The 16090-nt window shown below is 37.3% G+C and overlaps 2 protein-coding genes across 2 annotated transcripts in view; one reads left to right on the plus strand and one right to left on the minus strand.

Moving 5' to 3' along the window:
- LOC111051762 (glutathione hydrolase 1 proenzyme-like) overlaps window positions 1-16090 on the plus strand; it is a 153220-nt gene that overhangs the window by 109244 nt on the left and 27886 nt on the right. The window contains exons 5-6 of the mRNA XM_039426108.1: window positions 3770-3982; window positions 12655-12910. Coding sequence (XP_039282042.1) covers window positions 3770-3982; window positions 12655-12910 — 469 coding nt within the window. The remainder of the gene's footprint in view (window positions 1-3769; window positions 3983-12654; window positions 12911-16090) is intronic.
- On the minus strand, window positions 13763-16038 carry LOC120350892. The gene is made up of 2 exons (XM_039426109.1): window positions 15730-16038; window positions 13763-14487 (listed from the first exon to the last, which is right to left on the minus strand). Exons 1-2 carry the CDS (start codon window positions 16021-16023, stop codon window positions 14248-14250), a joined length of 534 nt encoding a protein of 177 aa, XP_039282043.1. The 5' UTR covers window positions 16024-16038; the 3' UTR covers window positions 13763-14247.

Raw genomic sequence — 16090 nt, forward strand, 5'->3', positions numbered from 1 at the left:
CTCTTTGGATAGGTCTAACCTTCTTTCCAATTTTATAGTTCTATTACATTTCATTGGCTCATTTAAAAATATTTGGTGGTTTCAAATTACCACGTGACAGCTGATAGCAATGTGATAGGGGAGCCAAATAATCACTGCTTCTCTCAACAATATAATATACCCACTTGTGCTCTCACCAACATAATCTGGTTCATGATTCGACTTTCAATTAATTTGACTTGGAAGTAGGGTAAACTTCTTTTGGATACCTCAAGGTTGTCTTTACATTTTGAATGTCTCTTACACTTATCTAAATACCTACTTCCATAATATTACTACATAAGCAAAGTCCAGTCTTAATTTGTTACTCAAATATAGCTATAATCTACTTGCTTTTCATTTTTAACAGTTACTTTTAAGCACTTTCTCAGAATTACTTGTCTGTGTTATCTCTTCCTTTGTTCTGTCTTATTTCTAAACCTAAATAAGTAGTTGGATTTCATTCACTGTCATATCAAAAAATTTCCAATTTATAATATTATTCTTTTCTCATCATCCTCACTCTTCATGAATGAAACGTGTAATATCATGCATATCAACAGAACCACTGATTTTTTGTTTCACTTCAATGTAATTATTTTTGACTGCATTGTGATCAATTGCAGGTGATCTTATACTATTTTTTGAAGTCATACTATAATTATTATGATTCACTTCCTCTAGAATATTATGATTCGCTATGATTATGATTGATCATTATTCATCTTCTTGTCCTCTCTAATTCATCATCATCTCTGCTTCTTGCTCTGTGATTTCAAATCATTTGTATTTTGTCTACATTCAACAATTATTCCTTTGTCTCTATTAATTTTATTTTGGACTTTTACAGTTACATTTGAATTCAACATTTCTTCTATGTGGTTGAACAAAACATCTCTTGAGATGAAAATCTTTCTTGTTACTGCGTCTCAGTCAACATGTAATATCATGCATATCAACAGAACTGTTGATTCTTTGTTCCACTTCATTGTAATTATCTTTGCTGAGCACTACTTTTGAGAGTGCACATTGATACATGTTGTAGAAAAAAGAGTCATGATTGAGCATATTCACTTTTATCAGTTGCACTTTACACTCAACTCAGTAATCCTATCATTAAAATTTCATCTATATTGCTATCTGCAAATATGGGTATGTTTTAAATGTTACATTCAATGATTCTACAATCAAGTAGTATGTTAAACTTTACTGCGTCTAATTCTGCTGCAACTCTAATGCTCCAGTTTCTGAATAACAAGTTTTTGGTGGTGCAGAAAATTGTATAAATCACTGAAGTAGTTGTGCAGCTTCTAAATTCTCATGGTTTCTTCTTATGACTGATCCTTTAAAAACTTCACCACATTTCTCACAAATAATGTACATAGAGTAAGATCAAATTAAATAAAATGAGATGAATTGAATCTCTCCCATTAAGAGAAGTGAGAAAGAGACTTAGAATGAGAGGGTAGATTTGATAAGAATGTCTCAATGCTTGCTATAGCTTAGACTGAAATCTTAAAATCAGTCTTTTCTGTCAGTATTACTTGGATTAATATTATATTTTCACTTAGCATTGCTGCAATGACAAGTCATAGAGAGGGAGGACGATTCAGTTAAATCTGTCAGACATATGGCTCAGTTCTGTTATTTCCTTGGGAAAAAATCTGTCACTGGAAGATTCATTTCCCCATGCAAATAGTGCAATTTGAGAATCATTTTAGCGTAGTGGACTGCATGCATAACTTCTTCTTCCTCTCCTTCTTCTCTTCGAAAGCTATTGTACATGATGGAATGTGATTATCGTTTCACTTAAATCTGGAAGTTAGACGCACTTCTTATTTCTACTTCTTCCCCTTCTTCTTCTCCGTTCCTCTACTTCTTCCTCTCTTTGAAAGGGAGCTATTATACATGATACATTTTTTTGAATGTGGTTATTGTTTCACTTAAATCTGTCAGTTAGACAAAGATGACTCAGTTAAATCTGAGATTTTCGTTTCACTTAAATCTGGCAGTTAGACAAAGATGTTTCAGTTAACAAATAGAGGTTTGGAAAAAATCTCACAGTTAGATGTAAGATGATTCAGTTAAATCTGTCAGTGAGATGAGATTTTCGTTTCACTTAAATCTAGGTGTTAGACAAAGACAATCTCACAGTTAAAGCTGATAGTAACCTTCCTCTCCTTTTTCTCATTCTCCTTCTTCACCTTCCATACTCGATTCACTCTAATCTATCAGCAGAAGAGTCATTGAATTTCTCATCTTCTCATTCCCCATTCCTCTCCTTATTCACCTTCCAAACTCGATTCACTTTAATCTGTCAGCAGTAGAGTCATTGAATTTCTCATTCTTCTCATTCTCCATTCCTCTCCATCTTCTACTTCTAAGGTCATTTCACTTAAATCTGTCAGTTATAGACTCATTGAAACTGTGACTATCTATAAATTAAATGTAGCATGACTAGAGAGAGGGAGAGAGAGTGAGATCATCTTCTTCTTCATCTCCTTCTTCTTCTTCTTCTTCTCCTTCTTCTTCTTCTTCTTCCTCTCCTTCTTCTTCTTCTTCTTCTTCTTCTTCATGTAGAGAGAGAGAGAGAGTGAGAGAGAATAAGAGAGACAATCATTCTAAGCGCCTGGGGAGGGAGAGAGAGAGGTTCTTCTCCTTCTAAGAAGCAGGGGGTGGTGCGGCAGGAGCTGGGGTGGTGGGGGGTACATAGGATGGGTGCGGTTGAGGGGGGAGGGGAGGAAAGTCATAAAAAAGTGTTAGTTTCTGCAAATTCATTCTACTCGAGTACATTTCATTTTTGTCTTTTTATTATTATTCAATTGGTATATCCATAATATCCAGAGTTGAATTGGATAGGATTCTGTTACTAGTTGAATACAACAATAAGGTCATTTTTAGGTTGAACTTGGGTTGACTTTGTTCCAGTATAAAAATAAAATTGTGTTTTTATGCAGGATATTTGCATTCAAATACAATTCAAAATATTATAAATATCATGTATTCTACCTAATAAAACAAAATATCCACCTTGCTTGAAATTAATACGTTCTCAATAATCATTTTTCACTGATTCTGCAGCTGGAGCCAACATGCCTCGACGCTGCAAAAGATTTTTAGACAGCAGAAACTGAAATATTTTTCAATAAATAATTTGTGAGTTTTTGACGTGGATTGCATTTGTTTTTGATGTAATTATTCATTTCGAATGCCAACAGTTGGTTTCACTTTGCATAACTCTTGAAATTTAACTTTTTCCATATATTTTTCAAAGTGAGACAAAGTCACCCCAACCATGGTGGACATTGTCTCTTTTATTTCCAAAAATATATGTTTGTTTAAGTTGAGAAAAATGCCAACTTTTTATAATGTAAAATAATCTTCAAACATTGCAGAATACAAAAAAAATATTGCAGAAGATGCGTCTCAACTTGAGTATTAATTGAAAGCTGTTTAAAATCTCAACTCCCCAAAGTTGGGACTAAGTCACCCCGGTTTACCGGTAGGTACCTAACTATTGGTACTTATATAATTACCGCTGTATTTTTGTCATTTTTTTTACTAAAAGCCTCACAGAGCCTATGACAGAGCTTAGGAAGACTATAATGGGGTTGTCTTATCATGCCTGCAATTATCCACTGACATGCCTCTTTGACCCAGCTATCAATCAACTCACAGTAGAAAAGATACCAGCAGGACATTCTAGATTCTCTGTACCTAACAGCAGGTCAATTTTTTCTTTATTATCTAGGGCTACAATAGGAGGTGCAGGAAATACACAGACTATTTATGTGGATAAAATTGAATCGATTAGATTGACTCAGTTGGCTGAAACTTTGAAAACTATTGCCAACTCACCAAAGCAAGCTGACGAGTTCTACAAAGGATCGCTGACTAAGAAATTTGTAGACGATATAAAACAAGAAGGCGGCATTATTACAGAAGAGGATTTGGCGGATTACTCGTAAGTTTTGCTTTTTTTTCTTGACATTCATTTTTCCCCCCCAAGTACTATAGCCTACAGTATTTGAAATAGCCCAAAATCTGCGTTTTTCCAGCATTTTCTCAGCTTTATCGAGAACAAATAAACAGAAAATGTTCAAATTTAGTACAGAAGCTCAGCTGGGGTGTAATAATGTTGTGTTAGATGGAATTTGAAATAATGCCAAAGGAATGCCAAAGATTAGGCTGAACTGGAGTACAATAATTCTCATAATATTCTAACAAAGTTTTCCAGCCTGCACTAAATAATTGGAATCAATTGGTGATTGAATCGAGCAAGGAAATACTTTGACTTTCTGATGGAATGAAGCATGCTCAAATGAAAAATGCAGGCGAGCGAATATAATGGATATTAAAGTTTATTCATTCATATACAAATCAGATATTACATTTTTCCACAAATAGAATTTTATACTGGTAGTTCTGTGAACAGTAGACCTCGTGCTCAGTAAGTTACATTGACCTGTTGTTATGTTTTCTCAAAAATTAATAAATAATTCATCAATTTAAAATGTTTAGAAAAAATTCGAAATAAACATAGAGCTTTATTTCCTATCGTACTGTGACGTTTCGTCCCAGAATGTGAGTGTGAGCGCTGTTATCAGGTCTGGCTGATAGCTGTAGCATAGCCACCTCTAATACAAGGCCGCGGCCTACGATATTGCAATGTCGCAGTGTAGGCCTAGAATCTAATACATGATTGGTGAAAAAGATCAGCTGGTATTTTTTTTAATCTTTTTCACCAATCATTTTAATAGATTCCAGGCCTACATTGCAACATTGAAATATCATATGCCGCGGCCTTGTATTAGAGGTTGCTATGGCTGTAGGCTAGTCTACAACGTTGATGGCAAGATACAATTTTCAAGATGATCGATGTTTTTGAACGGGTAGTATTCTAGTCAACTGTCTACTAACGTTGATGGAAAGATACATTTTCAAGATGTTCGATGTTTTTGAATGGGCAGTATAACAGTCCACTAGACAGCTGATTTATTATGAATAATTCTAGAGTCTGATTTTTACGGTAATATTGGCGTTCAAAGGAGACTCCTTTTCCTTTTGTATTATCCTTAAAATGCAAAATTTCGAAAAACCGTACACGTTGATGCTAAATTCAAAAAGGAACATACCAGTACCTGTCAAATTTCATGGAAATCTATTGCTGCGTTTCGCTGTAAATGCGGAACATATAAACATAAATATAAACAACAATATAGACATATAAACATTTAAATAAACATAAAGAGAAATGTAAAACTGTCGACTTGAAACTTGAACCTCACTTCACTCGGTCAATTCGATTTTTATACAATTAAATAAAACAGGTCGAGAAAGACAAGATCTTTTTTGCTTTCTTTCCAAGTATTATTGCATGAATTTTCTGGCTCCCCCCGCAGAAGACACTTTTCCATGGGGGAACATATTGACTACAAACGAATACTATGTATTTTTCACAATTACACTATCAAGTATTTAAAAAATATGTATGCATGATATAGGGTACAGTAAATTTTAATGGTCTAGTTTAATAGTTCATGTTTTATAAATAATATTTTATATTCTAAATACCATCCATAACAATCTTAAAAAAGATATATTTGGTCTGGCCAGAGGATTCGAATTGTAGCGCCAGAATGCCAGACTGCAGTTCTGCCAATAGTAGGCTTGTGTTTGCGCCAGCGCAGACCGTCCTTCTGCTTTGGCCTTGTCGTCCTAGTTTTTAGTCTGTTTTGTTTCGTCAGCCCATCTTGTTGCAAGACCAAAATTGTGTGTTTGTCATGTAATTTCAATCGGAAATTTCTTGTAAATAATTGTTTGAGTGTCGTGTGTGTGAATTATGAATGTAGCAGCGTAAATAGTATTGAATTGAATTAATTTGAATCGGATTTGAATTTATAATGAATCCAGTTTGAGCTTTGTTCAAAACACAGTGTATAGCCTGCAAGTTGAACGCGAAAAGACAGCCCGGAAGCCAGAACCTGTCTTATTCCCAGATTTCATCCCACCCTGAACCTGATCAAAACACCCAATAAAGGCTTTGAAGGGCAAGTAGTCAAGATTGGAATAAATTTGGTGAGTTTCTGCTCTTTTTTATTGTTCATTAATGCAGAGTTTAACTGTACAAATAACCTGGCTCAGATTGAAGATTAAATTTTGCCCCTTGTTTGTATTTGATTATTTAAATAGTAAATTACAGTCCTCTGGTAGCTCTAGCCTGAGCTTTGTTCAGAACATTTTATGATCCTGCCAGGCCGGGATGAATTTAAATTTGTAATTTGTTGATTAATTCACACACATTGGATTTAAGCAGTTTCGTATTCGTCCAATGTTGGCATGTCGAGAATGGTCTGATCCATGCTCAACTTAAGTTTGTGTAGCCTTGTTCTAAGAGCAAGGTTTCTTGTCAATTTGTATTTGTCTGAAATTGAATTTATTTCAGTTAAAATTGTAATTTCCTAAAACTAGGATCATTGAGCTCTTTTAACAGGAATTTGTTTGTTTGTTGGAATTTGTATTGTCCATTCTTTATACATGTTAGTGAAGGTTAATCACCAGCATGATTTTGTTTGTTCAATTCAACAAGTTATCGTTTGTTTGTGAGTTGTTGAAAGAACATTATCTAATCATATAGTTTTGTTCTCAGCAATAACTTATCTTGTGAATTGATAATCAAAGTTTAACTTTGATAACTTACTAGTCGTGATTCTTCCTTTCATCTAGTTTTTGAACTCATTCTTGTTTTATTGTCTGTTGTTTTGTATTGTTGGGGCTGAATTGTTTTGTGTATGAGTTCAAGATGGAGGAAAAATTACAGAAACAAATCTTGGTGCATTGCGCTAAATTGGAACAATTGTATGCCAGATTACAAAGAATTCATGACCTGTCTAAAAATGTCTCTGATCAAAAAGTTGCTGAGCAATTTTCAATCTTGTATCCTCGGGTGTCTCAGACCATTTCGGATTATGAAAGACAGAATTAGTGGTTAATGAGTTGGAACTTGAGTTGAATAAAGATCATGTTGTAGCATTCAACGACTCACACCTAGATCTGTTTCAGTATATTGAAGTAGCAGCTAACACTCTCAAACAGAAAGAGGCAACTGTCGCTATTGCTCAATCTTCGGCAGCTACAGCAGCTAGTTCACAGCCAGTCATGTCCAAGTCAGTACTGCCTAAAATCGACCTTCCGAAATTTGATGGGAACCAGACTCAATGGTCGGTGTTTTATGAACTATTTGAGGCATTGGTACATGACAACAAGAATTTGAACGATCAGCAGAAGGTCCAATATCTTGTAAGTAGACTTACTGGACAAGCAGCAAATATTTGTTGTCATTTGCAACCATCAGCTAACAATTATCAAATAATTTGGCAGGCATTATTGACCCGCTATAACGATCCATGGGTGCAAGTCGATGCCTATTTCAAACAAATTTTTGAATTTCGTCCAATAAAATCAGAATCAAAGGCAGGTTGTATTGCGATTTTGGATGGGTTTTGCAGTTCAATCAATGCATTGAAGAGTTTGCGAATCACTGATTTGTCAGACTCGATATTCCTCTATCATGGCTTGAGATTGCTGGATCCAAGTTCTCGTAGAAATTTTGAATCAGCCGTCCGTGACAAGGCTATGCCAACTTATACCGATTATGTCAAGTTGATTGAAAAGCAAATTAAGACTCTTCCATCTGATGAGAAACAGACTGAATCGTTTAATATGAAGCACAAAATTCGACCATTGTGTTGTCAACCGTCACTGCACATGTTCGAGATTGTAATGATCAGCTTTGTGATGTTCGTTTCTTGGTTGACACCGGGAGTCAGTGTCATTTTGTTACAGCCAAATTGTGTCGGTGTTTGAGACTACCATTCCAGCCCATGAAAACTGTTGTTCGTGGATTCGGTGGTGGTACTAGTGTAGTTCGAGGTCGTACTTGTGTGTCGATTCAGTCGAAGTTGGATCCTACCATCAAGTTTTCGATGGATGCCACAGTGGTAGATAAAGTCATCGACAAGTTGCCTTCTTGTGAAATTGACAGATCCAAACTTCATCATCTTGAAAATCTCACACTGGCTGACGACAAATTCTACCTTCCTAGTAGAATAGATGGCATCATTGGTGCGGAGTTAGTTCCTCACTTGCTACGTGGGAGTCCTAGTACAGGTGAATCGCACGAATTGATGACTGTTAATAGTGTCTTTGGTCACATTCTGATGGGGAGAGCGCCGATTCTCACTTCAACAATGAATGTGTCGAATTGTTTTACAGCCATCTGTAGTCCATTCATTAGTAGTCCATCGCTGGATAGTTTTGTGGAACGTTTTTGGGAGTTGGAATCGTGCCCTGCACCAAGCTGTCAACTGAAACCGGAAGAGTTGGAGTGTGAGGTGAATTTTCGGAAGTCTGTACATCATGTGAATTCTGGTCGTTTTGTTGTTGCCTTGTCAATTGTGGAGCCGCCCAGCAGCTTGGGAGATTCGTATGCTGTCGCCGAACGCAGACTGCTGACTTTGGAGAGACAACTAGAGCTTGACAGCAATACTCGTATTTCATATCATGAAATACTGATCGATTACCTACGTCAGGGTCACATGTCGTTTGTAGCAGATCAGACAGACCGAGATGGTTACTACATACCGCATCACGCCATCTTGAAAGCAAGCAGCACTACCACGCCCATCCGAATTGTATTTGATGCTGGTTCCAGAACATCATCTGGTTTGTCATTGAATCAGGTTCTTCATGCTGGTCCCAAATTGCAGACTGACATTTTTGTTTTGTTAGTTAATTTTCATTTGTTCCCAATCACACTAACTGCCGGCATTAAACAAATGTATCGACAGATATTAGTGGAGGATTCCTGCCGTCGTTATCAGTGTGTATTGTGGAGATTTTCGCTGGAGGATCCAATCGAAATTTATCACCTAAATTGTCTTGTTTTTGGTGTTTCAAGCTCTCCATATTTGGCGCTTTGCACCATCCACCAGCTTGTGGAGGAGGATGGAAATTGTTATCCAGCAGCCAAGGCGAGAATACCAAGAGACATGTTCATGGACGACTTAGTCACATCTGTCGCCACAGAGTCAGAGGCCGCGGAGCTGTATCGTCAGTCCAAGCAGCTGTTTGAGGGAGGAGGTTTCTCGCTCACAAAGTGGACTTCAAATTCACCATCAATGTTGGAGAAATTCTCGGAGGAAGAGAAATCGTTTTCGTACAAGGATTTCGAAGCAGACAACTCCTTGGCTATCTTGGGATTGAATTGGCAACCTAGTACTGATCTGTTTCAGTTTTCAGTCAAGAGTGGTGAGGTTGTCGCTACTAAGCATTCTATTCTGTCAGTGATGGCTTGTATCTATGATCCACTTGGTCTCTTGTCACCTTTTACATTATTTCTAAAGTGTCTTGTCCAGAAACTGTGGAAATTAGGAGTGGATTGGGACGAGAAGCCGCCTGAGTCTATATGCACTCTTTGGGAGAATTGTCAAAAAGAGTTGCCTCTATTGTTGATATTTGCTGTTCCACCTCACGTTGGTTTGTCTCAGGATTCTCACATCAGTTTGATTGGTTTTTGTGATGCATCATTGTCTGGTTATGGTGCAGTTATCTATGTGGAGTCGCAGAAGGAGAGTGAGGAGCCAAGAGTTGTATTATTGTGTTCAAAGTCCAAGGTAGCACCATCTAAAGTTGTTTCAATACCTCGTTTGGAGTTGTGTGCGGCACTCTTGTTGGCAGAACTCATGAATTCAGTAGTCACTATTATTAGTGAACGTTGTCATGTGTCTCGTATTGTCGCACTCTCTGATTCTACAGTCACCTTGTGTTGGATTAATGCTCCATCCATGAAATGGCAAACTTTTGTTGGTAATTGCGTCGCAAGAATACAGGATTCTTGTATACAGGAGTGGAGGCATGTTGCCGGAATTGAAAATCCCACTGACTGTTTGTCTAGAGGTTTATCACCAATTGAGCTTGTGAACTTTCCGTTGTGGCTCTCAGGTTCATCATGGATAGCAGAGGACGAATGCGATTGGCCCATCCAAACTCAAATGAAAGAGATCGTGGATCCACTGGAGGCAAAAAAACCGTCAGTGTTGACAGTCACAAAATCTCCTGATTGTGACAGCAATGCAATATATTCATTGATTGGTCGTTGTTCGGATTATGGTCGTCTTTTGAGAATTGTAATTCTTGTTCTCAAATTCTTACGAATCTTACCCCAATCAGGAGAATCAGATTTCGATGTTGCTGAAAGGTATCTAAGTAAAGTGGTACAGAAGATACATTTTTCATCTGAATTTGTGCAATTAGAGAAGGGAGAAGATTGTTCTATGCGCCTACGTCGCCTGTCTCCATTCATTGATAGAGGTGTGATTCGTGTTGGCGGTCGTTTGTGTCATGCTGGACTTGAATTTGAGACTTGTCATCAGATGATCTTACCAAAATGCGATGCTTTCGTATCGATGTTAATTGATTATCATCACAAGAAGAATTGTCATGCCAGACCTTCGTTATTGTTGTCCTTGATCAGACAGAAATTCTGGATACTGTCTGCTTGCTCTATTATTCGTATTTGTGTCTTTAAGTGTAATCGTTGTTTTTGTGTTCGACCTAGTAATAATGCAATTATTCCGAAAATGGATGACCTGCCTGCTTGTCGAGTGTCAAAATGCAAACCATTTGAAAATTGTGGTGTGGATTACGCTGGTCCTCTGTGTATTACTATGATGAGACGTTGTAATCCTTGTGTTTTGAAAGCCTACATTTGTCTGTTTGTGTGTATGGCAACAAAGGCGGTACATATTGAGTTGGTATTGGATCTATCAACGCCCATGTTTTTAGCTGCATTTCGTCATTTTTTGTCACATTGTGGACCCTGTCGTGTGATGTATTCCAATTGTGGTACTAAATCTGTAGGTGCCAAGGAACAGTTGTGAAAAATATCTCAACTTTTGAACTCGTCCAAGTTTCAAACCACATTGACTAGTCAACTCGCCAAACACAGAATTGATTGGAAATTCATTCCCCCTGGTTTGCCGCATTTTGGAGGTCTGTGGGAGGCAAATGTCAAATCTGTTAAGTTGCATCTGTTCCGAGTAATTGGCAATCAACTACTCACCTATGAGAAACTGAGCACTGTATTGGTGCAGATTGAAGGTGTCCTAAATTCCCGCCCGCTGTGTGTACTGAGTGAGGATCCGCCTGAACCGCTGGCTTTAAAACCAGCGCACTTTTTGACTCTAACACCGTTGAAATTGTTTCTCATGCGGGACGTGGACAGTGTCCCTGTGAATCGTCTCACCAGGTATGAATTGATCAGTCAACTTACTCAATCATTCTGGAACCGATGGAGAAGAGAGTACCTGCACGAACTTCAAAGTCGTAAAAAATGGTTGAAATCACCCACTTCTATCAGTGTGGGAACGGTTGTGGTAGTAGACCAACCAAACACACCTCCATTGCAGTGGCCACTGGGTGTCATTGAGCTAGTGTTTCCGGGAAGTGACGGCGAGGTTCGAGTGGCGAGTGTTCACCTAAAAACTGGTATTTATAAAAGACCAGTAACAAAATTATATCCACTCCTAACTCAATAGTTGTTGTGATTGTTGCATTTTTTTCCTTTTGTGTTGTTTTTTGGTGTTGGTGTTTTGTTCTTTTTGGCATGTCTGGATTTTTCCTTTCCATGGTTTTTTTTTCAGTTTTGTAACTTGGCTGAAAAATAGTTTTTCAGAGGCGGGGGTATGGTCTGGCCAGAGAATTCAATTTGTAGCGCCAGAATGCCAGACTGCAGTTCTGCCAATAGTAGGCTTGTGTTTGCGCCAGCGCAGACCGTCCTTCTGCTTTGGCCTTGTCGTCCTAGTTTTTAGTCTGTTTTGTTTCATCAGCCCGTCTTGTTGCAAGACCAAATTGTGTGTTTGTCATGTTATTTCGATCGGAAATTTCTTGTAAATAATTGTTTGAGTGTTGTGTGTGTGAATTATGAATATAGCAGCGTGAATAGTATTGAATTGAATTAATTTGAATCGGATTTGAATTTATAATGAATCCAGTTTGAGCTTTGTTCAAAACACAGTGTATAGCCTGCAAGTTGAACGCGAAAAGACAGCCCGGAAGCCAGAACCTGTCTTATTCCCAGATTTCATCCCACCCTGAACCTGATCAAAACACCCAATAAAGGCTTCGAAGGGCGAGTAGTCAAGATTGGAATAAATTTGGTGAGTTTTTGCACTTTTTTATTGTTCATTAATGCAGAGTTTAACTGTACAAATATCCTGACTCAAATTGAAGATTGAATTTTGCCCCTTGTTTGTATTTGATTATTTAAATAGTAAATTACAGTCCTCTGGTAGCTCTAGCCTGAGCTTTGTTCAGAACAATATTTGAAGAGGGAATAATGGACCTCTATAGGGATCAAAATTAATCAAAGATTTGTTCCTCTATTAGACCTTCATTCAATATCATCAAATATTTGATAAAATGAACTGTTACTCCATGAAAGACTGTTGATCAAATATATTATACCTTCAATAGTTTTTTCTTCATTATTTGTAAATGATTCTTGTTTGTTTGAATCATTATTGATTGTTTGGATAATTTTTCATTTGCATTTTTTCGCATTCTCCATCTTTATAGAGTGATCTGGCAAGAAGCAGTTTCAACAGATATTGGGCATGAGGGGGACTCGAAGTTGACTTTCTTAGCATCTCCTCTGCCGAGCTCAGGGGTGTTCACCAATTATGCAATGAAACTATTCGATAATGGAACATTGCAAGGCTCAAGCATTGTTGACCCTGATAACCTGAGGTTCACAATCGCCGGATTCAAATTTGCTTTTGCCCAGCGCTCCAACTGTGGTGATCCATCGAATAACGCAAGTAGCAAGAGTTGTGTAAGTTTCAATCAATCAATTTTCAAATTTGCATTACATATCTACGCTAAATGTACATAGCCACACATAATGTATGTAGCCACACTTAGTGAGTTAAGTGGAAGAGGGGGCTCTTACCTCAACTTCGCCCACATCACTTTTTGTAATGTTAAGCTGCGTCCACACTATGTCAATCAACTCTGTCGACCCGGTCGATGGATAAAGTCGCTCGACACCTTCGACTGTGTCAACTCGACAAAATTGCCTCAGTACATGTGGACGAGTCGACCAACAACCATCATAAATTTTCATACATAATCGAGTGTTTTATATTCAATCGAGTATTTTATTTTAAATATAAATCGAGTTTTTATATAAAATGAGTGATGATGAAGATGCTGGAGCAGCGGCTTCTGCTGCAATTCTTATTGCCATCTTGGGAAGACAAAAAAAAAATCGTCGCCCGCAGAGATTTTGGGTACGGCCTAGCCTTGTTCGAGGCAGAAAAAAGTATAGTATGGAGGAATTTATGGAAGATTTATTGCTGGATGAGGTTGACGAATTAAATCTAGAATATAGATGTGACTCGGGCTTTAAAAACTTTTTTAGAATGAAAAGTTCCGATTTTGAAAATCTTTTGAAAATGATTGTACCTAACATAATTAAAAAAGACACACCTTTCAGAAAAGCAATTCCAGTAAACCATCGCCTTGCAGTAAAGCTGCGCTTTTTGGCAACTGGCGATTCATACACTTCATTGAGCTACCTGTTGAAGATATCAAAACAAGCAGTCTCCATCATTGTCCCAGAAGTTTGTGATGCCCTGGTAGAAGCACTCAAGGATTATGTCAAGGTGAGAAAGTTAACTACACATTCTAGTAAATGCAATACTTTATTTTCATATTTTGTTTATTCAATTCAAATTACAGCTTACAAAATTTGCTCATAGTATAAAATTGGAAAAAGTATGTAACATTTGAAAATGTAAATTATTGATTGCATGTAAAATTTAATATGTTTCAGATCTCGTTTTCGTTATTGTCAGACCAAACAGATGATGGGGACTGAGAGGCAGAAAAAGATGAAGATGAATATTGTGAATTTAACGTAGGAGATTGTGTTAATGGGTAGGGCGATAACTGAGGTCAATAATTTTCATTTGTAGATGGGAAGATATTGGGATATGTTTGTTGATGTGTGTTGGAATTGTACGAGTAACCTGCCATGCCCATCTCTGCCTCAAATAATGTTTTATTAATTATTTGTTGGGCTTCAAACCTTGCTTGAGGTGAAGTAATTTTCCTCAGTTTAATGGCTACCTGTTCTCCAAATGAATCGTACTCATCTTTTTCTTTCTTCTATGACTGAATAGATCTCAATAAGTTAACCGCTTCATTCATGATCGGTGCACTGCCAGCAGAAGTTGATCTTACTTTGCGCTTTTTAATTGGTGTTTTTGGGGAGGTAAATGCGTCTTCAGGCGGTGGTGTACTTGCACTTCCATTGTTGTCTTTCGAATTTGATGTCTGTGACTGTTCGACGCTTTCTTCATTATCATTTTCTCTCTGTTGTTCCTTGAATTCTGGCTCTTGTGATCCCTAGAAAACACAGTTATACAAACACAATTCAATATTTTTTTACAATATTAACCCTCAAATACACACGCCGTAGCATTTTATTGTTAGTAAAATTGCATGTTAGTAAAATTTCTCACATTGACTTATTGATTTTTTTCCGTTGAATTGATTATTTTCTAAGGCAAATTTGTAAAGAGAGCACGCTGTGTTCTGCATGTGTAAGAACGGGACAAACATAGACGCGTGTAACAGAGGGTTAATTTGAGTTGATTAAAAAAAAAACGAATCATTATTCAATCTACTCAGACAGTTTTTGTTTCTTTACAGATGCTGCAAAATGCAGAGGAATGGGAAGGTGTTGCAAAATGTTTCAATGAGAAGTGGAACTTCCCAAACTGTATGGGAGCCATGGATGGGAAACACATAAGCATTCAAGCGCCAGTCCATTCTGGCAAAGAATTTTTCAATTACAAAGGGTTTTTTAGCATTATATTGCTTGCTGTAGTTGATGCAAATTATAATTTCATATACGCAAACGTTGGTTGCCAGGGAAGAATTTCAGATAGTGGCATTTTCAATGCTACGTTTTTTAAAAAATGTTTAGAGGACAACATGATGCACCTTCCCCCGTCACGCCCTTGACCCCAATCAAGCTTTACAATGCCATACTTTGTAGGAGATGAAGCTTTTAAACTTACATGTGATGTTATGAAGCCATTCTCGGGATTGCATAATAAAAGAACAAAACAAAGAGTAAACTACCAACTAAGTAGGTCTAGAAGAGTTTCTGAAAATGCATTTGGCATAATGTCTTGCAATCTTCGAGTATTCAGAAAACCATTATTGCTGGAACCAGAGAAAGCAACAAAAGTGACATTGGCTGCAGTTTATTTGCATAACTACTTGAGGAAAAGCGAATCGAGAAACGTTTACAGCTCAGTTGGGATGCTGGATAGGGAATCATCTGAGAGTGGAGAAGTACTTCCAGGCCTGTGGAGGCATGATCCAGCCACTTGCCAGATAAGCAAGCTGCCTGCCAAGGAGAAGTTCTATTGAAGCTCAAAAAATTAGGGATAAGTTTGCAGACTACTTTGTTTCTCCGCAAGGGGAACTGCACTTCCAGTATGATAGTAGTTCAACATATTTCATTTTAATTTTTACATATTTTACATTTTGACATTTTAATTTTAGTTCAATATATTTTATGTAATTTTGATTAATAAATTAGTAATAAATGAAAATATAGATCTCAAATTAGCCTACCTCTGTATCCTGAGTGTTCCTGGGTTTGTTCTTATCTGCCAAGAACATCAAAGCTTTGTAGGCAAACCACTTGCTTGTATAGGCGTCATCAGCGCCAGTCCCGGTCTTCCTCGACTTGCTCTCTTTCTTTTTCTCCCTTGCAAATTGACTTTGCAAATTTCTAATTTTCTTTTCCACCTCCACTTTCTCAATGCCAAATGACACCGCTATTTCCACCAAACCATCATGCCGTTTGTTTCTGTTTTTATAGTCAACATCACTCGAATCCCATAAGTAAGAACGATCACGGTACATTTCAATAAAATTCGATGTTTGGGTATCACTCCAATTCATTTTCAATAAAAATGTAAGCACTTGAACA

This window comes from Nilaparvata lugens, chromosome 4, assembly GCF_014356525.2.
Source record: "Nilaparvata lugens isolate BPH chromosome 4, ASM1435652v1, whole genome shotgun sequence".
Classification (NCBI taxonomy): domain Eukaryota; kingdom Metazoa; phylum Arthropoda; class Insecta; order Hemiptera; family Delphacidae; genus Nilaparvata; species Nilaparvata lugens.